This window comes from Aspergillus campestris, assembly GCF_002847485.1.
Source record: "Aspergillus campestris IBT 28561 chromosome Unknown P168scaffold_8, whole genome shotgun sequence".
In the NCBI taxonomy this organism is placed as follows: domain Eukaryota; kingdom Fungi; phylum Ascomycota; class Eurotiomycetes; order Eurotiales; family Aspergillaceae; genus Aspergillus; species Aspergillus campestris.
The window spans coordinates 414,379-439,845 of NW_020194343.1; the positions used below are offsets into that span (position 1 = coordinate 414,379).

Sequence of the window (25,467 nt, forward strand, 5' to 3'; positions counted from 1 at the left end):
ATGGGTGGGATAGATGGCTGAATGGATGGTTAAAGATGTTAATTACCCGAAGATGGACCGAAGTTTATCCTCTTGGATTCCTCGGATGTCAGCTTACCACGGTATTGGGATGTGACTAGGATTTAACCGGGAGATATGGCAGATACAGATGATAGGTAGTTGATGATGTAGTGGATGGACTGGGTTCATTCCAATTTTCCCGTTGCATGGCCATTGATTCGTATCATAGCCATGTACCTCGTAAATCCATATATTAGATCCAAACCAAACCATAGTATAGTATAGTTAGTATATATAAAACACCGTCGATCAAACCTCCCCCACCACACACCTCAATATTTCCGGAACAACAACACCCGCATCTCCCTGAAAGAACCAATCCCCAGCCCCCAACCCCCCGCCCCAACATCCCCCCGATCCATATTAACAACCGCCACCCGCGCGCCCCTCGCACGCGCCTTGTCCACATACCCAGCAGCCGGATAAACCTGCGAGCTAGTCCCTACCACGAGAATCAGATCGACAGGCCCGGCCCTCATCCACCCGTCCACGAAATCCAGCGTCGCCAGCGGCAGACTCTCCCCAAACCACACCACCCCCGGCCGGAGCAGCCCGTCTTTGCACTCTGGGCAGTGGGGCAGGCCCTCCCGCCGAAGCGGGGCTAGCGGAACCCGCTCGTCGGAGATGTCGACTTCTTGGCCTTCTGCTCCTGATCCTGACATTGCGGCGGACAGGGACCGCCCCGCTGCTTCGCCGGTCTTGTCGTCTGATGATGGCGTCGGCTCCGCCCCGCCTGTTGGGATGGCTAGTGCGGGTGTGATAGGGTCCGAGAAGTCGTTCTCCCGAGAGTAGCTGCAGTAGAAGGACGTGCATTTGACGGTGAATAGTGACCCATGTAAGAGGTGTAGCTGTCCCGAGGGGTGTTTTGCGCGTTGCGAGAGACCTGCATCAGGGGTCAGTCAGTGAGCAACACACACACTTCCACCGCCAGCACCTATCGCAGCCTGAGGAAAAGAAAGACACAAAACGCACCATCTACATTCTGCGATAGCGTATGAAAGTCCGGCATGCGCCGCGCGAGCTCCGCCAGGGCATAGTGCGCGCGATTCGGCTGCGCTTTCAGCGCCATGTGCCGTCGGTAGCTGTAGAACTGCCAGACCAGGTCCGGGTAGGCGTCGAAGGCTTCGGGCGTCGCTAGGTCGGTCGCATCATGAGATCTCCAGAGACCGCCTGCGCCGCGGAAGGTGGGCAGTCCGGAGGAGGCGGAGATTCCGGCGCCTAGCAGCGCGAGAACCCGCTTGCTGCGCTTTAGGTGGTCTGTGAATGAGCGGAGATCAGCGGCGGGGATGCTGGACGCCATGGTGGTAGAGGGGTGGGCTTCGCTGGGGTTTATTGTTGATGTCGGGTTGGGATTGAGATGGCTTGTTGGTGTTGTCTTTAGGGGTCGTTGGGTTATTGTCTATATTTATGTTTGTCGCGACTGCTTGGGCATGGTATAGCCTGTCGTTGATATATACGCTGTCGGTGTTGGTCTGGCCGGTCTGACAGTTGGAGGTGACTCCAAGACGCGCCAAGGCGGAGAGAACTATATATGACGTGGGGTGCGATAGTATTCCGCGGTGCGTTTAGTAGAAACAGGCAACAGACATGGCAATTCGTCAGCGGAATAGCGAATTTCCTGTATCAGTAGGTTATTGAACTGCCACTGTTATTTTATGATCAATAGAATCGTGGTTTTGAGAACAGTGATTTGTATAAAATAAACAAGCTTAAGGCTTGACATGTGTCAATTGATAGGCTCCGGGAGCTGATCGTCCACAAGAATGTACTTCACCATGTAGCGACGACAGGATAAGGTATCTCCTATATAACTTCTATCTGGATGATTTGTTTGATATGATGTTAAGTTACAGGTAATATTTGGGCCTAGGTTAATCTTTCAACGCGATATACATACTGCGTTGTGCTGTACAGCTAGACGCAAGATGTATCTATCCCCAAACGCCAAGCCAGCTCGAGAGAGTGGGTTGAACACTTGTCGTGTCCAGCTGTATAATTGATTCTTCGAAAGTACACTATATGATCTAACCCATTGCTCATGCGAGCCCCATCTTGCGAGATAGGTGGTGTACTGTTGAGCTGGAGTATCTTCTACTCCGCAATTCCAGCACATCGTCAACCTACAAGTCCAAGCGAGCCCGATCAGCAAGACATTCATCGCAGGTGCTTATGGAATACGGCGCACTCACCATCCAATCTCAACCCATGCACACTTAGGAGGTAGGCCCATCGTAGTTACCCTTACCAGGGCACGTGGCGAGGGTAGTCATGGTCGAGACATCACATCTCCATCCGTCTCCCGCTCCAGCTTGTTCGGTGCACTATCAAAGAGGTTTAGAGGGTTAGAGGGTATTTGAGACAGTCACAGAGAACAAGAGTAAGAAGAGAAAGAAAGGTAGGAATTGGAAAAAACAGTCTTTCTCTTACAGAAGTGCCCCGGTAGCAGTCACTAGATGGCCTTTGTCAGCATACAATTATCAGAGATGCGGATTTCTCGACAACGTACTAGTGTGATCCCCCCAAATTGCAGCGCGTGCCGTTGCAAGTCTAAAGCTAGATTAGTCTTGTGCAGAGGGAAGGTTTGGGCTGGTCGTACTCCAGGCAAGGATTCTACTCGAGGCTCGAGCTGGTTTCCAGGGGCCGGCGCAGCCATGACCATGACGGCGCTGGTAGCGATAGCAAATGCCACAGCGAAGAGCTTCATCGTGGTGGCTGATTGAAGTGGATTTGGCTTGTAAAGTAGTGGGTGATTGAAGAGATGGCGTAATGAGCTGATGAGTTGAGTCAGATCTCTGAGAAACTGGGGCGGGGGTTTATATAGCTAGATCGGAGACTGGTAGAGCTCACAATAATATCCTGCACCCGTTTTCTCAAGTGTGGACGGGCCAGTGTCTGCATCCAATCATCGATGACTCCATCATGCCCCCAATGTGCGGCATACGCTACGATCAAGGCTGTGCTCAAGAATATCTTGACCGCGCCGAATCCTGTCAGGGAGCGTTGGGACTTAGTCGTGCAATGGCGTCGCTTGGGCATGTAAGGTACGCTGTCAGACTCTTCCTGCGTGCTTGTCGAGCTGCCTTGCGCAAGGAAGCACGGACTTAGCCCTGTGCTAGTGGTTTTAGTGATGATAGAACAGTGTTAGGACAAGGTTTTCCCTGTTAAGGCGGATTTTTAGCTACTCGGGGGGACGCTTAGTGCTTAGTCGGTATGGTCCGGGTATCAACTTGAATTCAATCATCGATCCGCATAACTTAGTGCCGGTAATATCTCAACCTGTAGTGTATATACTAATATTAGTCCTTCGTCGCTCAAATATTTCGCAATTAGATGACAATCAGTTCAAGTGTAGACCCCATAAGAGTGACTTTGGGGTCGTGTCATTAGAGTACTTCTTTTGCATGGGTTGATTGTGCAGATAACTCTACAGCTGCACTAAGCATCCTTCAACCTCTTGGCAAATATGGGGGCTGTTATGGTGATAATAATAGCTCGGGGCTAATTAAGCGAAGTACCGCCCCATCAAGTCTATGGAGATGCAGCAGATACAGTTGCACGGTCTGTGATCTACGATTTTCTCGCCGTCGAATTGAGAAAGTCAAACTACCTACGAGGTATACTCCGACGATCTTATGGCCCTGCTCGAATGACTGCAATTTCTCCAAATGTGTTTTGACAATAGCACCATAAACCAAGCATATGTCCCGTCGAAGAGTGTATTCTGTGCCATGAACAGGCATTGAAGGAATGACGCGGGTCGAATTGGGGGTGTCAAGCGGAGCGTGGTCCAGAGCTGTAGCAACAGGGTCTAGAACATGGACATAGCTTATGGTAGTCTAAGCATTCTATGGCGAAGCAGTTGAGCAAGTCCTTGAATATTCTTTTTAAATCATTCAACCATTCTTCTTTCCTTTTATTCATGTTCCATCCACCAGCGATTGTGCTACTTTGAAGTGTTCGAGGACATATGCGATTGACCCTCCCTGGAGAACCTGTCTGATATATTCAATGCGACGATCTTTAATATATACTTCATAGTATAGAGCAACGTTATATAGGGGCGCTCTTGGTATAGATGCCGGCAAACCTGCACTTTCGGAATCATCAATAGAGGCCTTGGTATATGAGACACCTGGCGAATAAGCACAGGCTCGGACGTTCGAAAGTTATAAAGTCTCTGATGGGGTGTCAGTTGTTGCAAATGACTCTGATTTCCAGAATGCATGATAGTCTTGTCATATGGAGGAGTTTTGATGTCATCATCGCCATGTTTAACTATGAAGGACGAAGCTCAAATTCTGATATAATCGATATCAGGTGGATTGCAAGGTTCCAATCATCCATGGGAAGCTTCCGGACCTTGACAGCGTCCAGCGCGTCGTTACTGATTGCAGAAGAGCCAAACACTTTTTTGTTGGTGAACATTGGTCCATCAGATCAACACGAAGGACTTCAAACCATTCAGCCAATCCTTGGTATTGATGCAAGACGCAAGAATAGCTTGACGTCGAACAGGTTTCATCCCACTGTACTGATTGTATCCTCGGTCATGGTTGAGATTCTCCCAGTATTATTTCAGTTAACAAGAAGAGCCCAGGTCGTGAGCACTGCAAGAGGCTTGAAGATAGATACCGAGTCAGTAAGGACAAACCCAGACTTGTTCTACGTCTCAGATTCGCTTTGTTGAATACTATGTCGTCTCCCCGATCTGGATATCTTGCGCTTGGCAGGTCATGGACAAGTAAATCACCCAAGAGCGGTATGGATCCATTCCCGATCGAGCCCATTAGAACCTTACCCCACTTTCATGTACTCCGTACAGTCATGAAGAACTGCGACATACCAATACTTGGATCAAAGACGCGGTTGGATCTTTCCACCTCTTGATAGGTTCAGTGGGTGCGCTAGGAGATACCAAGAAATACAAGAAACTGACAAGCGAAACAGAGGGAAACCTCGCGATTTATGGGAGAAAAGATCAAAAGAAAAAAGAGAAAAATCAAGATAACAAAGAAACGATACTTGAAATGAATTGAGGGCTTCGCGGGCGCGGAAACATAGGAATGCCCAGCAGCATTCTAAGAGTAGTTGAGGATATTTCAACGCGGGTGGTTTTGTTACCGTCGGATTTCGTCCGCCAAAACAAACCTTACCCGTTCCCCGTCCCAATCGGGTTTAGTGGGTGTACTTCCACCCTCTCTCTCTCTCACTCCCGCATCTCTCTCTCACTGCTCCTCTTGTTGACGGTGGTGACTTCGACCTGTCTTGCTCTTCTATACGGCTCTCTTTTCTTTCTCAGAGACTTGATCGGATTCCTGTTGGTGGGAAGATCAGGTCGGAGGCCTGTCTGTATTCCTCTCAAGTCATTCTCTTGTGTTCCTTTTTCACGTCGCGTGAACAATGGCTTTTTTTTGATCCAGCCATTGTCCTTGGAGACAGACGTGTAGTCCATCGCGTGCACCGCTTGGACGACTCCTCTGCGGCGGGCGTTTTCCTCTCACTGCCGATCGCTCGGGAGCATTTGTTGTATATTGTTACTCTATGGCAGCTGTATCTGTCCACCCTTCGCCGCAGACGTCCCTTAATATGTCGACTCGCCGACCACTCGCCAACGTGCCTAATGCCACCAATTCCCCTCACAGGCTGGGCCTCGTGCCTGCCAAACGACCCCGGACTAACACACAGATCGATATCCCTTACGGCCAGCCTCCTCCGAAAAAGCAGATTGCTGACGCGGCAGAGGATGACCGGTCCCGCGTGAGCGCGGACTCCAGGTTATTCTCGCGACGACCAAACAATGGCCAACCCAGTGCATTCGAAAGGAAGCTGGTAGCGGTCAGAGACAAGGAGCGTCAGGCTCAGACTCGGGGGGCGAGACACGACAAGCCGTCTGCCGAGACGATTGATTCGATCAGGCAATGGCAGAGGCACTACCGGAAGGCCTTTCCCCAGTTCGTCTTTTATTTTGACAGTGTCTCGGAAGATGTTCGGAGCAAATGCTCGAGACAGGTCACTGCGTTGGGAGCGGTAAGTGTCATCCTAGCTGTTCCATGTTCAATTTCTATCTTACTTCCATTTTGATTTTTCTTGTACACACCCGCTTCCCTGTTTGATCTTCCATCGTTCCCGTGTTGTGATCCTCGCCCCTTCTTTCAGAATACTCACAGTCCTCCAGCGAGAGGAGAAATTCTTCTCCCGTCTAGTCACCCACGTCGTCACCTCCCGCCAGATCCCTCCAGAAAATGAATCGAACAGCCCAGCGGAAGCGAATACCGAGCCGACAGAACAGGTCACGGTCGATGGCACTCTACAGACGGTCAACCCGTCCCTACTCGAGAAAAATGCCGATACGCACCTCCACATGTCCCTCAAAAATGATGCACGACGCGAGCAGACATCCATGGATGTTTTGCACCGGGCTCGCCGGATGAAGATGAAGATATGGGCCTTTGAGAAATTGCAGCGGATGATTACTACGATCAACGATGGAGATATCGGGGGCACCGGGCAGACCGTGCGAAACAATGTTGCAGGGGGCGGGTATGTGAGGAACAGGGGCGACAACGACCTTTCACAAGTGCTCCAGAACGAGCTTCACGGCTCGTCGGAGCGCAACCCGCACAGTGTCTTGAAGGACCTGGTCATGTTCAAAGGCCCGTTTGTTTATGTCCACGATATGGATGAAAAGACGCGTCCTGTCATGGTTCGGGATTATCCTAAAGTCGCCAAGCGTCAAGACGGCATTTGGCCCCAGTTCAGGAGTGCACCGTTAGGGAAGTGCCCGTTTATCGAGGAGCCCCCTGCCAGGAAGGACACTGAGCGACAAAGGCCGCGCCAACAAGACCGGGAAAAGAAACCTATTCCCAAAGCTATTCCGGCCCCGGCAACACAGAAACCCAAACTCAAGGCACCAAGCGCCCCCCCTCCCGCAGAAGAACGAGGTCTTTGTAAAGAGACGGACCATGGCGATGTTGAGGAACCCGTCACTCAGGCGAACCAACCAGAGATCCAGGAAATACCACCACCAAGGATGGTGTCGCCTAGGAAGAGCTCCGAGAGCTTTGCCCCCCCGCCGCTGAACCGCACGGGACCCTTTTACCACGGCCGTGAACCCGCCGCCTCTGGTGTGCAGCCCTCCAACATCACCTCCGCGATCCGTTCCCAAATGGTGTCCTCGACTGCTGCAGCCCCCGGGGCAAAGGCTGGTGTCAGCAAGGAGGTTCATGAGCTCAAGCGAAAGGTACTAGAAAAGGGCACTGGTGGATTGTCCACGGGCACTGGGAACCCGATCAGCCGGGGCGCAGACGCGTCGGGAATGCTTAAGCTGAATCGGAGCAACCCTTGGCCGGGCAAATTCAACCCGCCTGAGAGGCCCGGACATATTGCGGACGACAAGAACCGGTACCCTGCAGGAAATGATAGTCTAAGCCGTCGGCCATCCATCAAGCGGACGAGCAGTCAAAAGGAGCGAAGAAGGGATCCCAAGCCCGGATATTGCGAGAATTGCAGGGATAAGTTTGATGACTTTGACGAGGTAAGAATTTACATATCAGAAATTGCGGGGAACGGAGCTAACCATGCCTCAGCACGTTGGGACCAGAAAACACCGCAAGTTCGCAGCGAACCCGGGGAATTGGCATGAACTGGACGCTTTGCTGTTCGAACTCAAGCGCCGGTGAAGAATGACCTCGCAGGATCCTCATGGTATTGCACTGATGGTCATGAGAGTAACCGGGAAGACGGCTTGATATACCCTAGATGCATCTGTTATTAACTTAATACACACCGTCGGTATTCTTTGCAGCATTTTGTCTCATCGCTTCAGCATCAGCGAAACCGGACAGTATCGTTTATGTTCTGCCGCGAGTGTAGCCTTATCGGCCGTGTGCAGCTGCCCAGCAGCTCCTGCCTCTCGCTTGCTACAAGTGCTTTGGATTTACAGCTTTTCGTATCATTTCGCCCGCATTGCATATTGCCATGTTTTTCTTCGCATCATCAGACTGGCGTTCTTGGATTTCACTACGGTGATCACAGTTACCTGCGGACGGAACCGGGACCACCTAACGGCCTTACCAACATCTTTATCTTGGACAGTCTACAGGAACACAAGGCACAAAACACAAAAAACCAAAAAAAAAAGGTAAAAAATGATCCAAAAAAGAAACAGCAAGGGAGAACCCTGAAGGGCATAGGGGTTGCGTCTATTGCATCGGATCAATTCCATCGCATCCATCGCATCGAGATTACTCGGGTTGAATCTCGTAACAACATCTTATATTGGCTCTTGTATGACGGGGCCAATTAATACCTACCTACTCACATTACCTTCTTCACATTTCTTTGTTATCTTCTTCTCTTTCTCACTCCGTCGCGGGGTGATGTTTGTTTATGGGGTACGTGACGTGACCACGGGGGTTTGCATGACAGGCGCAGTGTAGTGCCTGCGGTATCGGCGGTGTTTTGTTTTACTTTACTTTACTTTTCTTTTCTTCATACTCTACTTTTCTTTCATATTCGATTCTCCTGACTATGTTTGATTCTTGACATATTCCCATGGGAGGTCTACTATTTCTTCAGGCTGACTTAACCCCCCTGTGGACGCTAATCGTCTGGGGTCGTTCTTGTCATTCTTCGGTATAACTATGTAGTACTCAATACATTGTCCACATTTAGTATACTTTAATCAATCATATATAAATAGTACACTAGTACGGAGTCAATATACTTCTACTTCTAGAAACATGTATGAAAAAGCAGTGCAACCTCGGCTTCTGCAAGTACATCTGTAAGTTACATGTCCCCTCGGTCTGGAATGGAATGAATCCCCACTCTGGCGGAGAGCCTTAACTTACTACCTGCCATTTAACTAAGACGCCAAGGGATTTATACTTGTTCTAACTAATCGATTTGACTGAAAGCGCAAACTAAGCCGCCTCTGACTGTACACCCTGTGACTGCTATGATGCGTAATCAAGTGTTTACTTCTAGAAGGGATCTATTCTCCGCACTGCGTCCAACTGCCGAGTCCTGACCAACCTAGACAAGAGGCTGCAGTGCTGTAACAGACGATCCCAGATACCTAACTTGTGCATACCGAAAACAAATAAAGAAAGACGGAAAGAACGAAAGACAAACAAACAATAGATGATCTACACACTAAGCAGTAGGCCCTATTAACGCGTGATGGGCCCTCTGCCTAGGTGTGTCCGCCCACCACAACCCAACCCCAATTTATCTCTTTCCTTGCTTCTCCAGCGCGTACCCAGCCATCACCATGGTCCCGCAAAGGCGGGCCCCGTCTATCTCCCTCAGGCAAAGCGTGGCGAGGGGCTCCGTGGGGAACCAGACGAAGGCCGTTCTACGTATACACGCATGGTTAGTAGGTGGTCTTTCTTGTTAGGAAAGACGGGGACTTACGTGACACTCTTTGGGTTGTTAAGCTTAGCCGGTTCAACTTGGACGCGCACTGGCCGGAAATGCTGCAGCGCACCCATCAAGATTCGGACATTCACATCGTTTGCGAGCCCGCGGATAATGAGTTTGGAGCTGGCCGCTGTCGAGCTGTTGAGAGAAGGCTGGAGATCCGTGGTATTGTCGAAGACAGACGCGCGGGAGTGTTGAAGATCGCGTAACTCTCCCCTGATGTATTCCATTCGCTCCACTTCATCCTTTGCCTCTGGGTCCAGGATGGTGATCATCTCGCCGCCCGCCGCGGTTAGTCGGAGGCGACCCGTGATGGTGTGGGTTATGGTGGGAGGAGGGGTGTAGAAGACCACGCATGAAATCTCGCTGCTGAGGTCGACTCCTGCGTAGAACAGACGGCACGTAACGAGTGCGTAGTACTGCCCACGCTGGAAGGCGTCGAGATGGACTTCTCTGTTATATGTGCCGATACTTTTCGCCAACAGCCCGATTGCACGACCAGGGAACCGCGCGGAGAGGGACTCTTGCACAGCTTCGGCTTCGTCGAGCCTGTTCGTGAAAATTATGGTCTTCTTCTGGGATAGTATCGGAGCGATCAGGCGGGCGAGGGTATCAAGGCGCTGTTCCCCCTCCTGCATATCGAACGAGGTCAGAATGACATGCCGAGGCCTTTCCATGGCAGTGATATCAATGCGTGTGTTACTGTCACGGAGGCAAAAGCGCCCCATTGCAGGCAGTATCCTCGACGACGAGGTCACAATCCGCGCACCGGTTCCAGACGGTATTCTTTGGCAGAGAGTTCGACAATGAAAACCTACACCAGTGTCCCCGAGCAAGCTCCACACCTCGTCAAACATGTAGTATCTCACCGAGTCCAGAGACAACGCCCCAGACTGGACCGCTCCGAGGACTTTTCCAGGCGTCCCAACGACGACATCAAAGTGTGCGGAGGTCCCATCGCTGGTGGGATGGTCACTGTGTGATATCTTCATCTGGATCTGAAGCTTGTGGGCAGGCCGCAGGCGCTCAAAGGTTTCATACACCTGGATGGCCAGCTCTCTGGTCGGGAGGAGGATGATGGCTTTTGGACCCGGCTCAGTAGTTGCATCCAAGCAGAGGGCGTTCATGATCCCGTACACACAGGCGGTGGTGACACCTAGCCCTGGAGTGCTAATTGCCAGGATATCGCGTTGCGTCGCGATCAGGGGGATTATGAGGCTTTGCACTTCGCAAAGTTCAATCTTCCCATGAAGCAAACGCTCGATTTGAGGAGCCAACTGTAAGGGCAGTTTTGGTGATCCTTTGAGAACGATGCTGGTTTGTCTTGAGCTGTCCACGGGGAACGTTAGCTAGGTTCTATAAGACATGAGGGAGTGAGACTGACGCATCCATGGCTGATCAATTGACTGGTTGAGTGTCGTGGTTGGAATGAGCAAACCTTGAAAGTGAGAAGAGAAGGTGAGAGAGAAGTTGAGAGAAGGTGAGAGAGTAAGTTCCTCCTTTTGTTTCGGTGACTGGAAGCACTTCCTGTTAATCCTGGCCCTGATACCTATGTTTTCACTGAGATCTATCTTAGTGATTGGTGGAGTCTTTTGATCAAGTAACTAATAAATGTATGTGAATCTATTCTTCCAACTTCCAGAAAGGAAGATAACTGTGAAGAGCCAAATAACTGGAAGTCAGTGAAGTGTTTCAGCTGGCTTCAATTGGGACTTCCTGTTATTCAACCTCTTCATCTCACCCGCTCCCTCCTCTTCTGTTCAATCTTCAGCTACTTCAGACCATCATCATGTCGTTTCCCACGCCTGTTCCTCTCGCCCAGAGATCTGAGGCTCAACACACGATGATCGAGCCCTCGAAAACATCTCATGCCCTGCCCTTTTCACGTATGCTTTTCCTGGTAGAGTGTCGATTCAATTCAAGGTACGTTCAGTCATCAGAAATCTGCTTAGTTGCCTGGCTAATTCGCTCAAGTACTCGCTGGCGGATGAAGACTGGGAAGCAAAAGCGTGCCAGCAGTTCTTCGAGGCGGCCACTGCACTGATGGGTTATGGCGCGCCAGAGCTTACCCTGACTGCCTACGTGCAACTCGGGGCTGTGGATGGAGCCAGTGGTTCCGGATCCGTGCAGATTGAAATTGCTGTAAGTATCTCACTTATATTCTCTCTCGCAGCTGGTTATGCTAACTTTTTGTGTCACAGTTCAGCAAGACTCAACTCCAGGGTTGCCTGACACGCCTTGCATCGGCAATCATGGACGGCATCAAGGTGTTTCTTGTATCTCTGTCCGGAGGTTCGACCTTGCAGGTGCAGTGCAATATCCGTGGCGCAGATTTATCTGCAGCCGTGACCCCTCTCATAGACAGGCAGCGGAAATGGATCCATGAGGGTCTACTGGTTCCAAAGTTTGACGATAAAGTCAAGTTTACAGACTTGTCGCTCCAACCACCAGAGGACTATGCCAAAGTCTGTGTACAGGCTCCGAACAAAAGTCCATCTGCTGCCGACATCGTGCACCCGGGTCGTACCCGTATTCCTCCACGGCCCTTGCAGCTTGCCCTGGCCGACACTGCCGAAGCTTCCAGCGCACAGCCATCCTCCACCTCATCGGCCACCGAGCCTGCCATGCATAGCTCGGCTTCTGTTATGCCCTCTCTCTACGATGGTAATCTCCTGCGCCGGATATGCCCGGCTCATCTCATGGGCGCCTCTTGCGAGCACGAAGACTTCTCAGGTGTGAATTGTGATCGGCTGTGGGTCTGTGAGGTAAGCTCCCCAGAGTCTGCGATGGACATCTAGTCTTGGAGATGGTGCTAACCACGCGAATAGTACATCGAGGGTTACGAATGCCGAGGGGCCACGTGCCTATACCTCCACGGCATTCCCAGATCTTGCTATCGAGCAGTCTGGGATCGCGAATGTGATGCGTGTGACCGTGCTCATGACTACCTCAATGACAGGCGAGCTAATGCAGAGGATTTGAACGATCATATGGGGATCCTTGAAATCAGGAGATGATCTCTAGGCAAGAAGTTTTTATTAACAATGCACGTAATATTAGAAACAATACAAGATCATCCTGGCTCACTGGACCTAGTAAAAGGGGTGGCGAAGCGCGGAACACGGCGAGACCGGCCCAATGGCAATAATAGCTCAAATTAATTAGAGTCAAGACGGCATCAAAAGATAGGAAAGTAACAAAGAGAGGCAGACAGGCGAGGAGGCTATCTATATAGATCATGTATCACGATGCCAAGCGACAGCGAAGCTATACCGGATGCAGTAGTTCGCAGTACACAACTATGTACATTGATTACCCCTCGGTTCGGAATAGAGTAAATCCCACTCCGGCGGTGAGCCTTAACTACTACTACCTGCCAGCTAACTAAGGCACCAAGCAATCCATTTGACCGAAAGGTGCAGCTAAGACCATTCTGCCGGGCCCCTCCATACTTACCTAGGCAGTATAATTAGTGATAGTATAGCATAACGTAACCTTAAAAGTTATGTTCACTAAGGCCAAGTCTGGGGATGCTCGGGACTACGCTGCATATACCAGCACAGTTGGGTTTATAAGGGGCGTTTGTGTTTCTTTTTGACTTTTCTTTTTCTCATTTATATTTTGTGTTTATTTGGTTGATTTTCTACTCTGTACTACGTGTACTACTGTTGGTTTAAGATTTTGATTACTTTCTTTATTGACTTCTTTCCTTGTCCGATCTACCTGGTTGTCTTTGTTTGCTTATACTACTATACTACGACCTCATCTATTCCTGCTACACTACGACTGCTACACTACTACAACTACACTACTCCGTGCTACTCGACTAAAGTCTCAATACAATCGGGGAACCTTATATTAATCATCTCAGTTCCTCCCGCTACCGATCCGATCCTTCGGACAATTTAAGGTTACCTCGGTTGCCTCTGCGGAGAAAGTTTAAGCTCGTTCCATTGATATTCTTCACGGGTTCCGATACGGAGTAAAAACGTCACTGCACCCCACACACAACTATCTTTACTTCTTCTTCTCCTCCCCCACACTCAGACCTCGTCTTTCGTCATTCTCCTTTTCAAGGGTTGTTATCATTGCGGAGCAAAAACTAAGCGTCTGATTGACTATATTGATCCTTTTCGTCACCGTTGAGCTTTCGTTCTTGTCACATCACATACAAAGGCATGGCTTCGAGGACGGCTTCGCGGATGGTTTTGCCGCTGCGCGCTTTATCGAGCAATGCACCCGTCCGTCCTCTCCTCTCCACAGCTCGTCCGATCCTTCCGCTAGCTCAGACTTCCCGCAATGGCGACCGTCGCTTAACACCGGTTGCCTCCGTCCGATACAGTTCGCATTCGCCGTTGGGGAGCACGCCGGTAAATCCGAGGAAGAAAGTGACGTTGCCGACGATTCAAAAACTTTACAAGAAGGGGGAGCCTATCGCGATGCTCACGGCGCATGACTTCCCTAGCGGACATGTGGCTGATGCTGCCGGCGTGGAGATGGTTCTTGTGGGGGATAGCTTGGCGATGGTGGCGCTGGGGATGGAAGATACGAGCGAGCTGCTCATGGATGAGATGCTGTTGCATTGTCGGAGTGTGGCGCGCGCTGCGAAGTCTTCGTTTACGGTGTGTTTCTATGGTTGAGGCATTGTGTGTGGTTGGTACAGTGGCTGATTCTTCGATCTAGGTTGCTGATCTGCCTATGGGGTCGTACGAGGTGTCGCCGGAGCAGGGACTGCAGTCCGCAATTCGCATCATCAAGGAGGGGAGAGTGCACTCTGTGAAGCTCGAGGGTGGTGAGGCCATGGCTCCCACCATAAAGCGCATCACGCAGGCGGGAATCCCGGTTGTCGGCCACGTGGGGCTCACACCACAGCGTCAGAACGCCTTGGGCGGGTTCAGGGTTCAGGGGAAATCCACTGCGAGCGCGCTCAAGGTGTTGCATGATGCACTGGCCGTGCAGGAAGCTGGAGCATTTATGATCGTGCTCGAGGCCGTGCCGGCTGAGGTCGCCGCAATCATCACCAAGAAACTCCACGTTCCAACTATCGGCATTGGCGCGGGCAATGGCTGCTCGGGACAGGTTCTTGTGCAGATCGACATGACGGGGAACTTTCCTCCGGGCAGATTCCTTCCCAAGTTCGTCAAGAAGTATGCCGACGTTTGGGGCGAGGCCATCAGGGGAATTGAGCAGTATCGCGAGGAGGTGAAGAGCCGCGCGTATCCTTCGGAGGAATACACATACCCCATCCCGAAGGAGGAGCTGTCGGAGTTCGAAAAGGCCGTCGAGAAAATTCCCAGTAAATAGATTTGGACCCTTTTGCCCATTGTGTTCATTTTGCATACCATTGTCCATCTGGACAGCTAACCTGGACATATTATGACTTGCATTGGCCATGCCCACCATCATGACTTGTGATACCTTATTTGTTGCTTGTTTTTCGTGATAGTTGAGATAGATCTAATGGCCGCTACAATCGTTGCACATTTTGAGTATTGTCTAATAATTGATTGCGTTTCTTCGGGTATCATTGCAAAGTACTTGTGCATCTCACCATCTAACTGACGGTAGGATGGGGATATCACCTAGCCAAACGCGGGTGTCATGGAGTAAGCGACAATTAGTTGATCGTCCGTTTTGAAGCACTGTTTTCAATCAGACTCGTTGACTCGACCTTCATCATAATGGACAAAAACTTACTCGCCACAACCCCCCAATACCCTCGTCCAGCCCCGGAGCGAAGACGCTGTTCACGTAGCAAAAGACAGAATCGGTATTCTTGCAGTCAAGCTTCTTCCGGAGAAATTTGACCACCGTTTCAAACTTTTGCGACGCACTAACTTTGAAGACCCGATTTTTGAGAATGGGCGCCGACGGCAGAGGCTGAAAGCGAACAGTCACTGTAGGGGGTTAGTACTAGTAGTAGGTTGAACATCGCAATCACGATCAGCTCCCTCGTAAACGAGCAAAGGGATTGCTAGATGAAATAGCAGAGCTTGGGAATTCCCGTTCGACCTACCTTTACCTGTGTCCACGGCTTCAGCGTCTGCCATGGCTTGATGCGCATCGCGTGGCAGGCTGGTTAATACTACCGAAGCTGACATGGTCAACGGTAGATCAGCGCCTTGCTTCTCGTCTGGAATGGGGGCATTTCTGTTGTGCAATGGCAGATCTTGGGCGGTCGTCCGACTCGACGATCGATCGCTCCGACTGGGTCTTGATGCGCTGGGGGCATTTTGGTCTGGAGTAGGGGAGTTTTGGGCGGAGGGGTCTCGAGAGGAAGATGATTCCATCTTCACCTCACGAGGGGTTTAGGAAATTAAACAACGCTTAGATATATGGATTATATGTTATTGACGAGTAATAGACGACTACATGTAATGTTTATAACAGAGTCCCGCGTGGAAGGTGATGGATAAGCATCAAGGAAGAATTGAAGGTGAGGTTAAGCTCCTTCTGATCCCGATGGTTGATTTGTTCTTGGACAGACACCTCAGGCACCACTGTCCCATCTCTCCAACCACCAGTTCTTCCTCTGTTTCCATCTTGACCTGTCACTTTTCTACTTTTGAGTATGTTTATCTTCATGACCGTGAGGTCTTAACACCCCACCAGTTCCTATTGAGGCCCATCCACATCATCAACCTTGACAATGATGTCAGACTCAACAACCATGAGAAAATGTGCCACCATTTGGCCGAAATACTCTGCCCCCGCGAGGCACTTATGCATCAATTCTCGAGCTACCCGACTATACATCCGCGTATAAGCCACCAGGTCATGTTACCTGGTGAGACACGACGCCGACACCTGACGACTGCAAGTTCCTCCGCCCAACAAGAGAGATCTAGTCGGGAAAGACGCTGTTTGGCTGCAGGACTATCCTTGCACACTATTGTATCGTCATATTCCCTGATGCCCAGTAGTTCGCACTACTACCTGATGGATGATATGATAAGCCAGCCAGTGCCATCTCACCCCACTAGGGATCAATGACGATCGTCTCTGACTCGGTATCAGAATCTGTATTATTGGTATTCCGCGGGAAGTATGATAAGGTGGACCGTTGCCACTGATAATGCCCACAGAGCAGGAGAAACTCCCCCGATTAAGGTATCAATGAGTCCGGAGGAATCAGTACCTAGAGAATGGAAATGCTATTGATTGAAAAGCTGTTGACCTGACTTGAAATGATAATCCCATTTAATGATGTGGCGTGGATCCACTTGGTACAAGTATGGGGTCATGGATGTAATGAATCCCGCCCGTTTCGGGACTGACGGCGGGACCATACGATACCGTGACCTAATGAGGTACGTTCATCGGGTAGTATACCGTACCTGCTGCTGCTTCAGTCCCCGCTCTCTCTCTCTCTTTCTCTCTCTCTCCGTTATTTCTTCTCTTCACACCCTCATTCAACTCCCCCTTTTGGATTGTCTCCCGCCTTTGGTTCAACTTCTATCTTCAACAGTGTCCCTATCTTCCCTTCCCCGTCTACTCCGGACTGTTCGTCTTTCCTATCCACTTGCTTACTAGGAATCCCTCCCCCGCTCCTCCGTTACTTCCCCGCTCCTATCTTGAGCACGGTCAAAGACGCCACCTTCTTCGCCAGTTCGGCTTCAGTCATTCTCCTTCGTACCACCAAAGGTTCTTTGGACTGTCAATACCTCTTTTCGGATCCGGTTATTCCTCACATCCGCCAAAATGAGTAGTCCGAAACGAAGAATCGAGACAGATGTGAGTCGCAACATGGCCCCTAGTCCTGGTGATAACAGCAACATGCGGTCTAACGTATTACTTTCTTTCTTGGTATATAGGTTATGAAGTATGCTCGATACCACCCGTTGACCTTGCGATGGGTTGTGACTAACCTGTGGCAGGATGTACGTTACGTTCTCGACAGCGATGACACCCCGGATATCCCCATCTCCTATTGAATGGGCTCAAAGCAATCAGATAGACGATGAATCATGGATGTAGGAGTTATACTGACATTACACCCAGGTTGATGAGTGACTATGAAGTGACACTGGTCAATGACAATAGTGGGTTCCATTGTTTGCCACCCGCCCTGCAGGTACTAACCTATGCTAGTGTATGTGCACGAATACTTCATCCCTCATAAGTTCTAGCTATGGACGTATATTTACAGCGGTATCATTTGATAGGCAGGAGTTCTACGTTCGGTTCAAGGGTCCAGAAGAGAGTAAGTGTAGAGCATCGCCTAGGTCCGTCTCCGATGTCGCTGACCGGACACAGCACCGTTTACTGGCGGACACTGGAAAATCCACGTCGAGTTACCAGATCAATATCCCTACAAGAGCCCGAGCATTGGTTTTGTCAACCGGATCTTCCATCCTAACATCGATGAACTGTATGACCCCGCTTACTGCCGTGGTGTTGCCATCCCTATCGCTGACCCGTCTGTCCGTCTTTCCTAGCTCCGGATCGGTTTGTCTCGATGTCATCAACCAAACTTGGTCGCCGATGTACGACATGATCAACATTTTCGAAGTCTTCCTCCCCCAGCTCCTTCGTTACCCGAATCCTTCAGACCCATTGAACGGCGAGGCGGCTGCAATGTTGATGAGGGAGCCCAAAAGCTACGAGGCCAAAGTGAAAGGTACGCCGCAGGTCACCCTGGTTTGAACAACTTTGCTCACAAGCCGTAGAGTACGTGGCCAAATACGCTAGCAAAGAGGCCGTCGACGATGTCGGGGAAGATACCGAGTCGGAAGACGAATTAAGTTCCGCCGGGAGCTACGAGTCCGGCGGGGAGGAACCCGCGGGCACGATGGACGATGTCTAGACACTGATGCTGCTTGCATCTTTCATTTATGATGGTTATGGCATTTGGGATCGGGACGTGTGAATACTGCATGCTTTTTTTTCTTACACCGACACTTACTACATTTGTCTTTTATTTCTCCCCTCTTTACCATGTTACTCGGGTGGGCGTTCTGTGAGTGGCGTTTTGACGTTCATGGTGCAACCGACCACTTTACCGGTCGCGAAGACGGAGTCAAGGATTCGGACAGGCTTCTGAGCGACCACAGAGTCTATCTACTTCCAGAGTGGGCCCAACTTCTGGCATTGTACCTATTTACGCCTGGCTATCCTGGCGGGGCTTGTTCATTTTCTGTCCATGGATCTTTTTTAGCATTGAGATTGTGAATACAACTTACTGGCCCAGCGCGGCTTAGGGATATAACTTACTTTGTTTGTTCGATTATTTTCATTATGACGTATTGACTGTTTACAGACTCTTTGGACAAGAATTCGACAAGGGCAGGGAAAAGAATCGACGAGCAAAGAGCAAACCCATATCTTGACAATTCTATTTTAATAATGCTACCCCAGCTATGACAAAAAGGGAAACCGCAACAAAGTCACGTACACAAATGGAAATGTGGAGTTGGAGAGGATAAGCTTGGTACAAGGCTTCACAGAAGTCAATTGTCATGAACGGTGTAAAATGAAATAGGAAAAAGAAAGTAGAAGGGTATTATGGAACAGGATGGGCGGAGACAAAACAAAAGACAGCAAGACAAGACAGATAGCATAGGACATATGTAGAAAGTGAGATGAATGGTGGTGGACCACGGCAGGGAAGAGTAATAAGTATCTGGTGGAGATGTGATAGGACGGGACTATCGACCGGCGATCTTCTGCAGCAAGGAGATAGTAATGGTGGATTTGAAGACGCAGAAAATAGTCGATCGAATCTGTAGCGTGACTGTTTCATCGTCCCTCTCTTTTTTTTTGCTTTTTTTTTCTTTTCATTTTTGTATGGAACTTTATCAATCGGGGGGTCGTTTCTCCACAGTCTATCGTAACGAGGCCATGGATGAATGGCACGTTCATGTCACCTTGAGTACGCCAAAGACATCCTGTCCGGCGACTTCATCGGCTTGCGCCTGCTTATGCTTGCGCGGGTTGATCACCACCTCTCCCCAGTGCTTCGGGGCCTCGCGGCCGTGGGTCTTCCCGTTTGTCGACGGCGCTGTTTCTGCCTCTGTCTCTGTCGCTATGTGGATGGGGACCTCGTTGGAGGAGGCGCCTCTTGTCGAAGAGGGCGATGCGGAGCCACGTAGGGTGGCTTGGGGTTGGAGATGCGGTTGCGGCTGGAGAGACCAGATGTCGATGACGGAGCTGGGGACGGACGTGGGTTAGTTTTCTGCATTCGCGATTTGAAGACTGGTTGGAGGGGGGTGCGCTTACTCCGAGGCTCGTTGGCAGATCGCTTCCAGTGCTTCCCTTTCCCGCTTGATGTAGCCCGGATCCGGCTGGTTGACTTGGCTGGTGTGGTTTAGGGCGCCGTAGCCGTAGCCCGCTTGGTAGGGGTCATCGTCGAGGAGGCGCGAGGATTCGGACTGTAGACAGGGAGGAAGTGTTTGTTAGCGATGTGATTCTCAGGTACTATACCAGGGAATGAATGACGTCGCGATCGCATGCTATCGCACGGGCGCTTATGTATGAGGGAACCTACATCGTGACTATCCCGGCGGCCGAGGCCCAGGCACGAGGAGCAGTTACCCATTTGTACCGAATAAAGGCCAGGCCTATTGTAGGTTCAAAGCAGCGCAAGACATCCAAGATGGAAAGACACCCCTTGGGCGTGAAATTTTTTGATCTTGATTATGAATCTTTTTCGGCCCCCCTAGACTAGCGATAACGGTGCCCGACGGGTGGTTCGGTTGACGGTGGAGTATGAGGGCAATCAAACAGAAAAGAAAGAAGGACAGGCGATGCGACTGACGGAGACACCTGTAGACTCGATTGTCGGGTGCATCAACCGGTGATGCTGGGAGTTACTTTGGTACAGGAATTAGAATTAGGATTAGAATTAGGGAAGGACTTGATTCCTGCAGACCGAAGTGGCTGGCGGTGGATGCGTGATCTGGTCCGTGCGCATCCGATGACATCCTCATCTGTTTCCTTCTCTCTGCTGTGTTTCCACCCTTGCGTTCTTGTTCCACGGTTTGGCTTGACTGGCAGCCGTTCTCGACCCAGCAGACTAACATGGAATTAACATCTATTACTTGGTGGGTTTGCATGGTGGGATTTACGACTCCATCATAGGATAGGATGGCCTAATGCACTGGTACACTTCCTCAATGGGGATGGATTAGCGCCCCAGCACTGCCTGGCTCAAGAAATCGGGTCAAGTCCGACTTGACTGGACACCGTGATTCTATTCCATCGATTCCATGGTGAATGAGTGGCCAGGACAACGGTCGGAAATATTCCATGCCGCCCCCACGAGGCAAGACAGTGGGGTTCACGACCGAAGATCGGTGATGAGACAGACAGGGTCGGCTCCACCAGTGTCGAATATGCGGAGAACGCCGTGATACCCCCCCTCTTCCTTCTTGCGCTGATTCCGCGCTGCAGAGCAAGAGACAGAGTTTGGATCCGGGATATGTCTGGACCCCTCCTCGGTCAACCCCGCATGATGGCCGTTCCAGCGCTAATAAGTAGTTCACACCATCCTGCGTCCACCCACCTACTGTGAGACTGTTCTGGCTTTGGATTATCCTTGAGAGAAGACGCGGAACCTCCATTTCAGTACTATTTTCAATTTACACTAATAAACAAAAATGACGATCCGCGCGGCAGCTGGACGCTTGGAGGGCAAGGTGGCTATTGTCACGGGTGCCGGGTCAGGGTTCGGATATGGCATTGCCTCCAAGTTCGTGGAGGAGGGCGCCAAGGTGGTCATCGCCGAACTGTCCAAAGAGGCCGGTGAAAAAGCCGCCGCGCAACTAAACGGGACGTTCGTTTCCACGGACGTGACGAAACGGGAATCTTGGGAGGCGTTGCTGCAAGCCACGCTCGACGCCTACGGCAAACTAGACATCATCGTCAATAATGCGGGCGCCACGTACAGCAATAAACCCACGGCGGATGTCACCGATGCGGACTTTGATAAGGTCATGTCTGTCAATGTCAAGTCGATCTACTTGTCCTCCGATGTTATCGTCCCTTATTTCATTCAGAACAACCGGCCTGGTTCCTTCGTCCAGATCTCTTCTACGGCTGCTCTGCGTCCTCGTCCCGGCTTGACATGGTACAATGCCTCCAAGGCGGCGGTGTGCACCGCCAACAAGTCTATGGCCGTTGAGTATGGACCCAAGAAGATCCGGTTCAACTGCGTTTGCCCTGTTGTAGGGAGTACTGGAATGTAAGTGCCTTATTCATGTCTACAAGCCTCGGGGCGATTCCATTCTTACGAGGTAAACCCTACACAGGACGCACTTGTTCCTAGGCAAGCCGGACACGGAGGAAAACCGAGCGGCGTTCGTGTCAACCGTGCCGTTGGGCCGTCCCAGCACTCCGGCCGACGTGGCCAATGCCTGCAGCTTTTTGGCCAGCGACGAGGCCGACTTCATTACGGGTGTGAATTTCGAGGTAAGACGAATCCACCCCATTTTCCTGCGTGTTGTCTAATGCGTTTTCTAGGTGGACGGTGGACGTTGCGTCTAGCATTCATATAAGACTACTGGCGAGCCCAACCATTCGTGGAACCGTCAAATATCCTACATACTCCAGAATGAATATCATCGATGTATACTCGAATACTAAGCTCGTGAACACACCTCCGTAGCAGTACACCCACACCAATTACACAGCCCCAGGACCACGAAAGAAAATAAAAAAAAAGCACCATGCGCGTAGTAAGATATACCTGCCTATCAACAAAGAAGACGAAGAAAATAATAAAAAAAAAAAAACACCACTAGAATAGAATACAGCGCATGCATGCAAAAATAAGAACCCAGCAAGTTTGTAAACCCATCACTCCTTCCTTCTCCCTAAAACTCAACTCAACGAGAATAACGCTGCACACTCAACCCAGGACGCGGGTGAGCATAGCCCAGATCTCGGGGACGACTCTCAGCAGTTCGAAGAGGAGACCGCCGCAGACGACGAAGGCGAGGAGGACTAGAATTGAACTGGTCAGGGATGAACTATTTAGGTGGGTAAGATTAGGAAAGACATACCAACCCATCCTTTCGAGAGGGAGGGCTTGGAGACCTGCTTGGTGGGCTTCGCGACGTTGCCGGGGGCTTTGCCGCGCTTTGCGGCTTCGTGCTTTGCGAACTTCTCGTTTGCGCGGCGCTGTTGGGGGGTTTGGGCCTGATTTGTTAATACATTGCTCATGTGTCTACTTGAGTCATCACGGATGGGAGTAGAATGTATGTTTTCGGTTGGTGATTGACTGATTGATCGGAGTAGCAAAAGGGAGAGAGAGGCCTACCATAGTTGCGGAGTGTTGTAATCTGGTATGAGAGATCGTCCGCGTATACAATCAATGAAGATAGACAGAATAGTTCAACGAAGGACAGCAGTGAAGTAGTGTATTATAAGTAGCTCTGTCAGTTGACTGACTCACAAGACGAAACAGACAGCGTGTTCGAGTAGATTGGAATTAAACAAGTGGTATCATGTCTCCTTCCCCTCGAGCAAGTACTAACTATGTTGACAGCTAATCCAAACAAGAGGCCACGTTGTGCTTCACCGCCTGCCACTTTCTGCCCCCTCCGATCTGATCTCTCCGCATTCGGGTTTTTTGTTCCGCTGGTGGAATTCACCCGCGTGCAGAATCTGGTCCGATAGGAACTTCTTTCTTATCTCCGGTTCGTGTTGTATATTTGACCCTTTGGTCTAGTGGACACCATGTTTGACGTGCCCAATGCTAAACGGTATGTACTACTACTACTACTACTACTACTACTACTACCTTTTTCACCAACGACCAGACCGGAATCCAACTAACGCCCATTCTTCAGCGTCCGTCGCGACGAACTCCTCTCGCGAGCCTCGTCCTCGCGATCACCTTCACCAGCGCCCGAAAACACCGTAACAGATGGATACCAGCGTCTCGGCGAGCTCCTAAACCTCGACTCGCTTCTCGCCCCGACAACCTCCGAGCAACAGAAAGAGGAACCTCCCGCAAACCAACAAGACGAACAGCCCCACGAAGACGAAGATGAAGAACAGGAGTTCGAGTTCCGTCTGTTCAGCGCGCCCTCTGGCGCGGCACAACCCACGGCAGACACCACTACGCCCGGAACACAGGACGCAAGTGGTGGGGGAGAAGGAGGAGGAGGCACGCAAAAGCTCCGTATCCGGTTGAGGTCCCCGTCGCCTGGTGCGGCTGGGTCTGGAGAAGGACGCATCGTGAACCCGTTCCGCGGGTGGGAGTATTACTTCACCGCGCCGGGCTTACTATCTGGGTCTACGGGGGCCGGTGAGGATGTGGAGTTCCAGATGAAGAGGAGCCAGTTTGAGGATGTTGCTGTTAGTGGGGAGGATATGCGGGCTTGGGCTAAGGTGGATTGGGTGAGTCAGGTGTTTTGTTGTGCTTGGAGGATGAGCGTGTTCTTTGTGTCTGTGTGATGGTGTGGCTGACTTTATGTTCTGCAGCCCGGGTGTCACCTTCCGTGGAAGGTAATTCGTTTAAGGCGCGATCAGACCAAGTTGCCGCGCGGGTCTGCCGATCCGATGAATGCTGCTGTCACGTATGTGATGGGTCCGCAAGAGAAGACCCCGAAGTCTGTGAAGAAGCCGGGGAAGAAACGGCGGCTTCAGCTGCGCAAGCGTGTCACTGCTGCGGAAGACGCGAAGAAGCAAGATGCTGAGAAGCGGACCCGGAAAAATCGCGAGAAGAAGATCAAGCGCCGGCAGAAAGCGCGCGAGGAGAAGGCTGCTGCTGCTGCGGCTGCGGGTGAAGATGTGCCTGCTTCGCCTGTGGATGAAGACATGCTTTCACAGGATGGAAGCGAATGATCTACGTCTATTGGATTGATTTCGGCACAATCTATGGGGGTTCCCGCCTATCACAGGGGTTTCTACGCATACGGACGACAGCGGAGCAACTGATCATTATCTGGCCTGTAATACTAGGCCTATGACAGTGCAGGGTCCTGGTGAAACAGCTTGAATTGCCAAAGCACACTTGAACTGAACGAAGAATCAAGGCTGGGGTATGAAATGCGGGCAAAGGCACAAGACAAAGCAAAGAGTACCGGGGATGGTCAGGGTAAGACTAGGTCTGGTGTCATAACCACTCTAGATCCATCTGGACTCGTAGGGCATTTATTTAGCTTTTCAACCACACTCCGTCAGTTCAATCTTCTAGACAATGTTCGGCGTTAACTGAGACTTACCTGGTGCGGGCTCCGTTTTCTCAGCGGGCTTCTCAGCTGCTGGTTCTGCGGGTGCTGCTGCGGGTGCGGCCTCGGGTGCGGCCTCCGGTGTGGCCTCCGGTGCAGGCGCTGCCGCTTCTGTCTTTGCTTCTGGAGCTGGCGCTTCGGTCTTCGCCTCTGGAGCAGGAGCAGCGGCCGGAGCAGGGGTAGCAGCCGGAGCAGGAGCAGCGGCCGGAGCAGGGGCAACGGCAGGAGCAGGGGTAGCAGCCGGAACAGGAGCAGGAGCAGCCGGAGCAGGAGCAGGAGCATCGGCGGGAGCAGGAGATTCGGCAGGAGCGGGGGTAGCAGCGGGAGCAGGAGCGGGAGCAGCGGCAGGGGCAGCGGCAGGAGCAGCAGCGGGAGCAGGAGCGGGAGCAGCAGCAGGAGCCGGGGCAGGAGCTTCCGTCTTCGACTCGGGTGCGGGAGCATCAGGCTTGGGTTCAGCCGCAGGAGTCTCTGTCTTTGGCTCGGGAGCTGCGGCTGGGGTGGGAGCGGGAGCTGGCGCAGCATTGGCATCTTCAGGCTTCGGTTTGCTGGGTTCGACGTCTGCGGGCATCTCGACCGGAGCTGGTTGTTCTTCATCTTCCGTTAATATTTTGCTCGCAGAATTATCGAATTGAAGTACGATTTTCGACATACCAGGCTCTGGCTCCGCTGCAGGAGCGGCCTCTTGGGGCTTGTCGTCAGCGGGGGCTGCCGCGGGAGCTGCTTCAGTCGGCTTGCTCTCCGGCTTATTCTCCGCTGCGGGGGCTGCAGTTGCGTCCTGGGCGGGCTTCTTCCTGCGGAAGATGGCCTT

General features: G+C 51.3%; 13 protein-coding genes across 13 annotated transcripts; 6 read left to right on the plus strand and 7 right to left on the minus strand.

Moving 5' to 3' along the window:
- Window positions 1-309: 309 nt before the first annotated feature.
- P168DRAFT_311561 (SIR2 family NAD-dependent protein deacylase) lies at window positions 310-1,539 on the minus strand (the record flags this gene model as incomplete). Its single annotated transcript, XM_024839515.1, has 3 exons — window positions 1,033-1,539; window positions 408-943; window positions 310-366 (listed from the first exon to the last, which is right to left on the minus strand). The coding sequence occupies exons 1-3, from the start codon at window positions 1,358-1,360 to the stop codon at window positions 310-312; spliced, it is 921 nt and encodes a 306-aa protein (XP_024691615.1). The 5' UTR covers window positions 1,361-1,539.
- A 734-nt stretch (window positions 1,540-2,273) lies between these two features.
- On the minus strand, window positions 2,274-2,764 carry P168DRAFT_319570 (uncharacterized protein; the record flags this gene model as incomplete). The annotated part of the gene is made up of 4 exons (XM_024840291.1): window positions 2,274-2,381; window positions 2,488-2,509; window positions 2,567-2,607; window positions 2,657-2,764. The coding sequence occupies 4 exons, from the start codon at window positions 2,762-2,764 to the stop codon at window positions 2,274-2,276; spliced, it is 279 nt and encodes a 92-aa protein (XP_024691616.1).
- Window positions 2,765-5,646: 2,882 nt separating this feature from the next.
- On the plus strand, window positions 5,647-7,739 carry P168DRAFT_319571 (protein serine/threonine kinase activating protein nimO; the record flags this gene model as incomplete). The annotated part of the gene is made up of 3 exons (XM_024840292.1): window positions 5,647-6,087; window positions 6,236-7,594; window positions 7,647-7,739. The coding sequence occupies 3 exons, from the start codon at window positions 5,647-5,649 to the stop codon at window positions 7,737-7,739; spliced, it is 1,893 nt and encodes a 630-aa protein (XP_024691617.1).
- Window positions 7,740-9,291: 1,552 nt separating this feature from the next.
- On the minus strand, window positions 9,292-10,875 carry P168DRAFT_328116 (P-loop containing nucleoside triphosphate hydrolase protein; the record flags this gene model as incomplete). Its single annotated transcript, XM_024841319.1, has 4 exons — window positions 9,292-9,418; window positions 9,478-10,115; window positions 10,302-10,812; window positions 10,868-10,875. 4 exons carry the CDS (start codon window positions 10,873-10,875, stop codon window positions 9,292-9,294), a joined length of 1,284 nt encoding a protein of 427 aa, XP_024691618.1.
- A 148-nt stretch (window positions 10,876-11,023) lies between these two features.
- P168DRAFT_328117 (uncharacterized protein) lies at window positions 11,024-12,465 on the plus strand (the record flags this gene model as incomplete). Its single annotated transcript, XM_024841320.1, has 4 exons — window positions 11,024-11,383; window positions 11,458-11,625; window positions 11,685-12,235; window positions 12,312-12,465. The coding sequence occupies exons 1-4, from the start codon at window positions 11,273-11,275 to the stop codon at window positions 12,463-12,465; spliced, it is 984 nt and encodes a 327-aa protein (XP_024691619.1). The 5' UTR covers window positions 11,024-11,272.
- A 1,709-nt stretch (window positions 12,466-14,174) lies between these two features.
- Window positions 14,175-14,964, plus strand: P168DRAFT_291186 (3-methyl-2-oxobutanoate hydroxymethyltransferase ECM31). Its single transcript, XM_024837361.1, has one exon. It carries the CDS (start codon window positions 14,182-14,184, stop codon window positions 14,785-14,787), a length of 606 nt encoding a protein of 201 aa, XP_024691620.1. The 5' UTR covers window positions 14,175-14,181; the 3' UTR covers window positions 14,788-14,964.
- Window positions 14,965-15,065: 101 nt separating this feature from the next.
- On the minus strand, window positions 15,066-15,773 carry P168DRAFT_319575 (ubiquitin-like protein ATG12; the record flags this gene model as incomplete). The annotated part of the gene is made up of 3 exons (XM_024840293.1): window positions 15,066-15,125; window positions 15,181-15,380; window positions 15,500-15,773. The coding sequence occupies 3 exons, from the start codon at window positions 15,771-15,773 to the stop codon at window positions 15,066-15,068; spliced, it is 534 nt and encodes a 177-aa protein (XP_024691621.1).
- A 1,804-nt stretch (window positions 15,774-17,577) lies between these two features.
- On the plus strand, window positions 17,578-18,289 carry P168DRAFT_238283 (E2 ubiquitin-conjugating protein UBC8; the record flags this gene model as incomplete). Its single annotated transcript, XM_024833607.1, has 4 exons — window positions 17,578-17,686; window positions 17,740-17,854; window positions 17,922-18,103; window positions 18,153-18,289. The coding sequence occupies 4 exons, from the start codon at window positions 17,578-17,580 to the stop codon at window positions 18,287-18,289; spliced, it is 543 nt and encodes a 180-aa protein (XP_024691622.1).
- A 1,051-nt stretch (window positions 18,290-19,340) lies between these two features.
- Window positions 19,341-20,020, minus strand: P168DRAFT_282809 (LAMTOR1/MEH1 family protein; the record flags this gene model as incomplete). The annotated part of the gene is made up of 3 exons (XM_024836003.1): window positions 19,341-19,632; window positions 19,702-19,853; window positions 19,970-20,020. 3 exons carry the CDS (start codon window positions 20,018-20,020, stop codon window positions 19,341-19,343), a joined length of 495 nt encoding a protein of 164 aa, XP_024691623.1.
- Window positions 20,021-21,080: 1,060 nt separating this feature from the next.
- On the plus strand, window positions 21,081-21,966 carry P168DRAFT_238257 (oxidoreductase, short-chain dehydrogenase/reductase family; the record flags this gene model as incomplete). Its single annotated transcript, XM_024833604.1, has 3 exons — window positions 21,081-21,664; window positions 21,732-21,891; window positions 21,943-21,966. The coding sequence occupies 3 exons, from the start codon at window positions 21,081-21,083 to the stop codon at window positions 21,964-21,966; spliced, it is 768 nt and encodes a 255-aa protein (XP_024691624.1).
- Window positions 21,967-22,134: 168 nt separating this feature from the next.
- P168DRAFT_328122 (RAMP4 family protein) lies at window positions 22,135-22,940 on the minus strand. The gene is made up of 3 exons (XM_024841321.1): window positions 22,742-22,940; window positions 22,485-22,620; window positions 22,135-22,425 (listed from the first exon to the last, which is right to left on the minus strand). The coding sequence occupies exons 1-3, from the start codon at window positions 22,742-22,744 to the stop codon at window positions 22,331-22,333; spliced, it is 234 nt and encodes a 77-aa protein (XP_024691625.1). The 5' UTR covers window positions 22,745-22,940; the 3' UTR covers window positions 22,135-22,330.
- A 220-nt stretch (window positions 22,941-23,160) lies between these two features.
- On the plus strand, window positions 23,161-24,447 carry P168DRAFT_345536 (DUF2011 domain-containing protein; the record flags this gene model as incomplete). The annotated part of the gene is made up of 3 exons (XM_024841867.1): window positions 23,161-23,186; window positions 23,274-23,826; window positions 23,911-24,447. 3 exons carry the CDS (start codon window positions 23,161-23,163, stop codon window positions 24,271-24,273), a joined length of 942 nt encoding a protein of 313 aa, XP_024691626.1. The 3' UTR covers window positions 24,274-24,447.
- P168DRAFT_291191 (uncharacterized protein) lies at window positions 24,403-25,228 on the minus strand (the record flags this gene model as incomplete). The annotated part of the gene is made up of 2 exons (XM_024837362.1): window positions 24,403-24,590; window positions 24,654-25,228. Coding segments are annotated over 2 exons (579 nt in total), but the record flags the coding sequence as incomplete, so codon positions are not given.
- Window positions 25,229-25,467: the final 239 nt, after the last annotated feature.

What these genes read in the sequence shown, in the direction of transcription:
- P168DRAFT_291186 (XM_024837361.1), top strand. Translation starts at nt 14,182, where the DNA reads ATGGGGTCGTACGAGGTGTCGCCGGAGCAGGGACTGCAGTCCGCAATT.
- P168DRAFT_328122 (XM_024841321.1), bottom strand. An exon ending in CCTCTCGAAAGGATGGGTTG is followed by an intron (nt 22,426 to 22,484) that starts GTATGTCTTTCC and finishes GTTCAATTCTAG; the next exon opens with TCCTCCTCGCCTTCGTCGTC.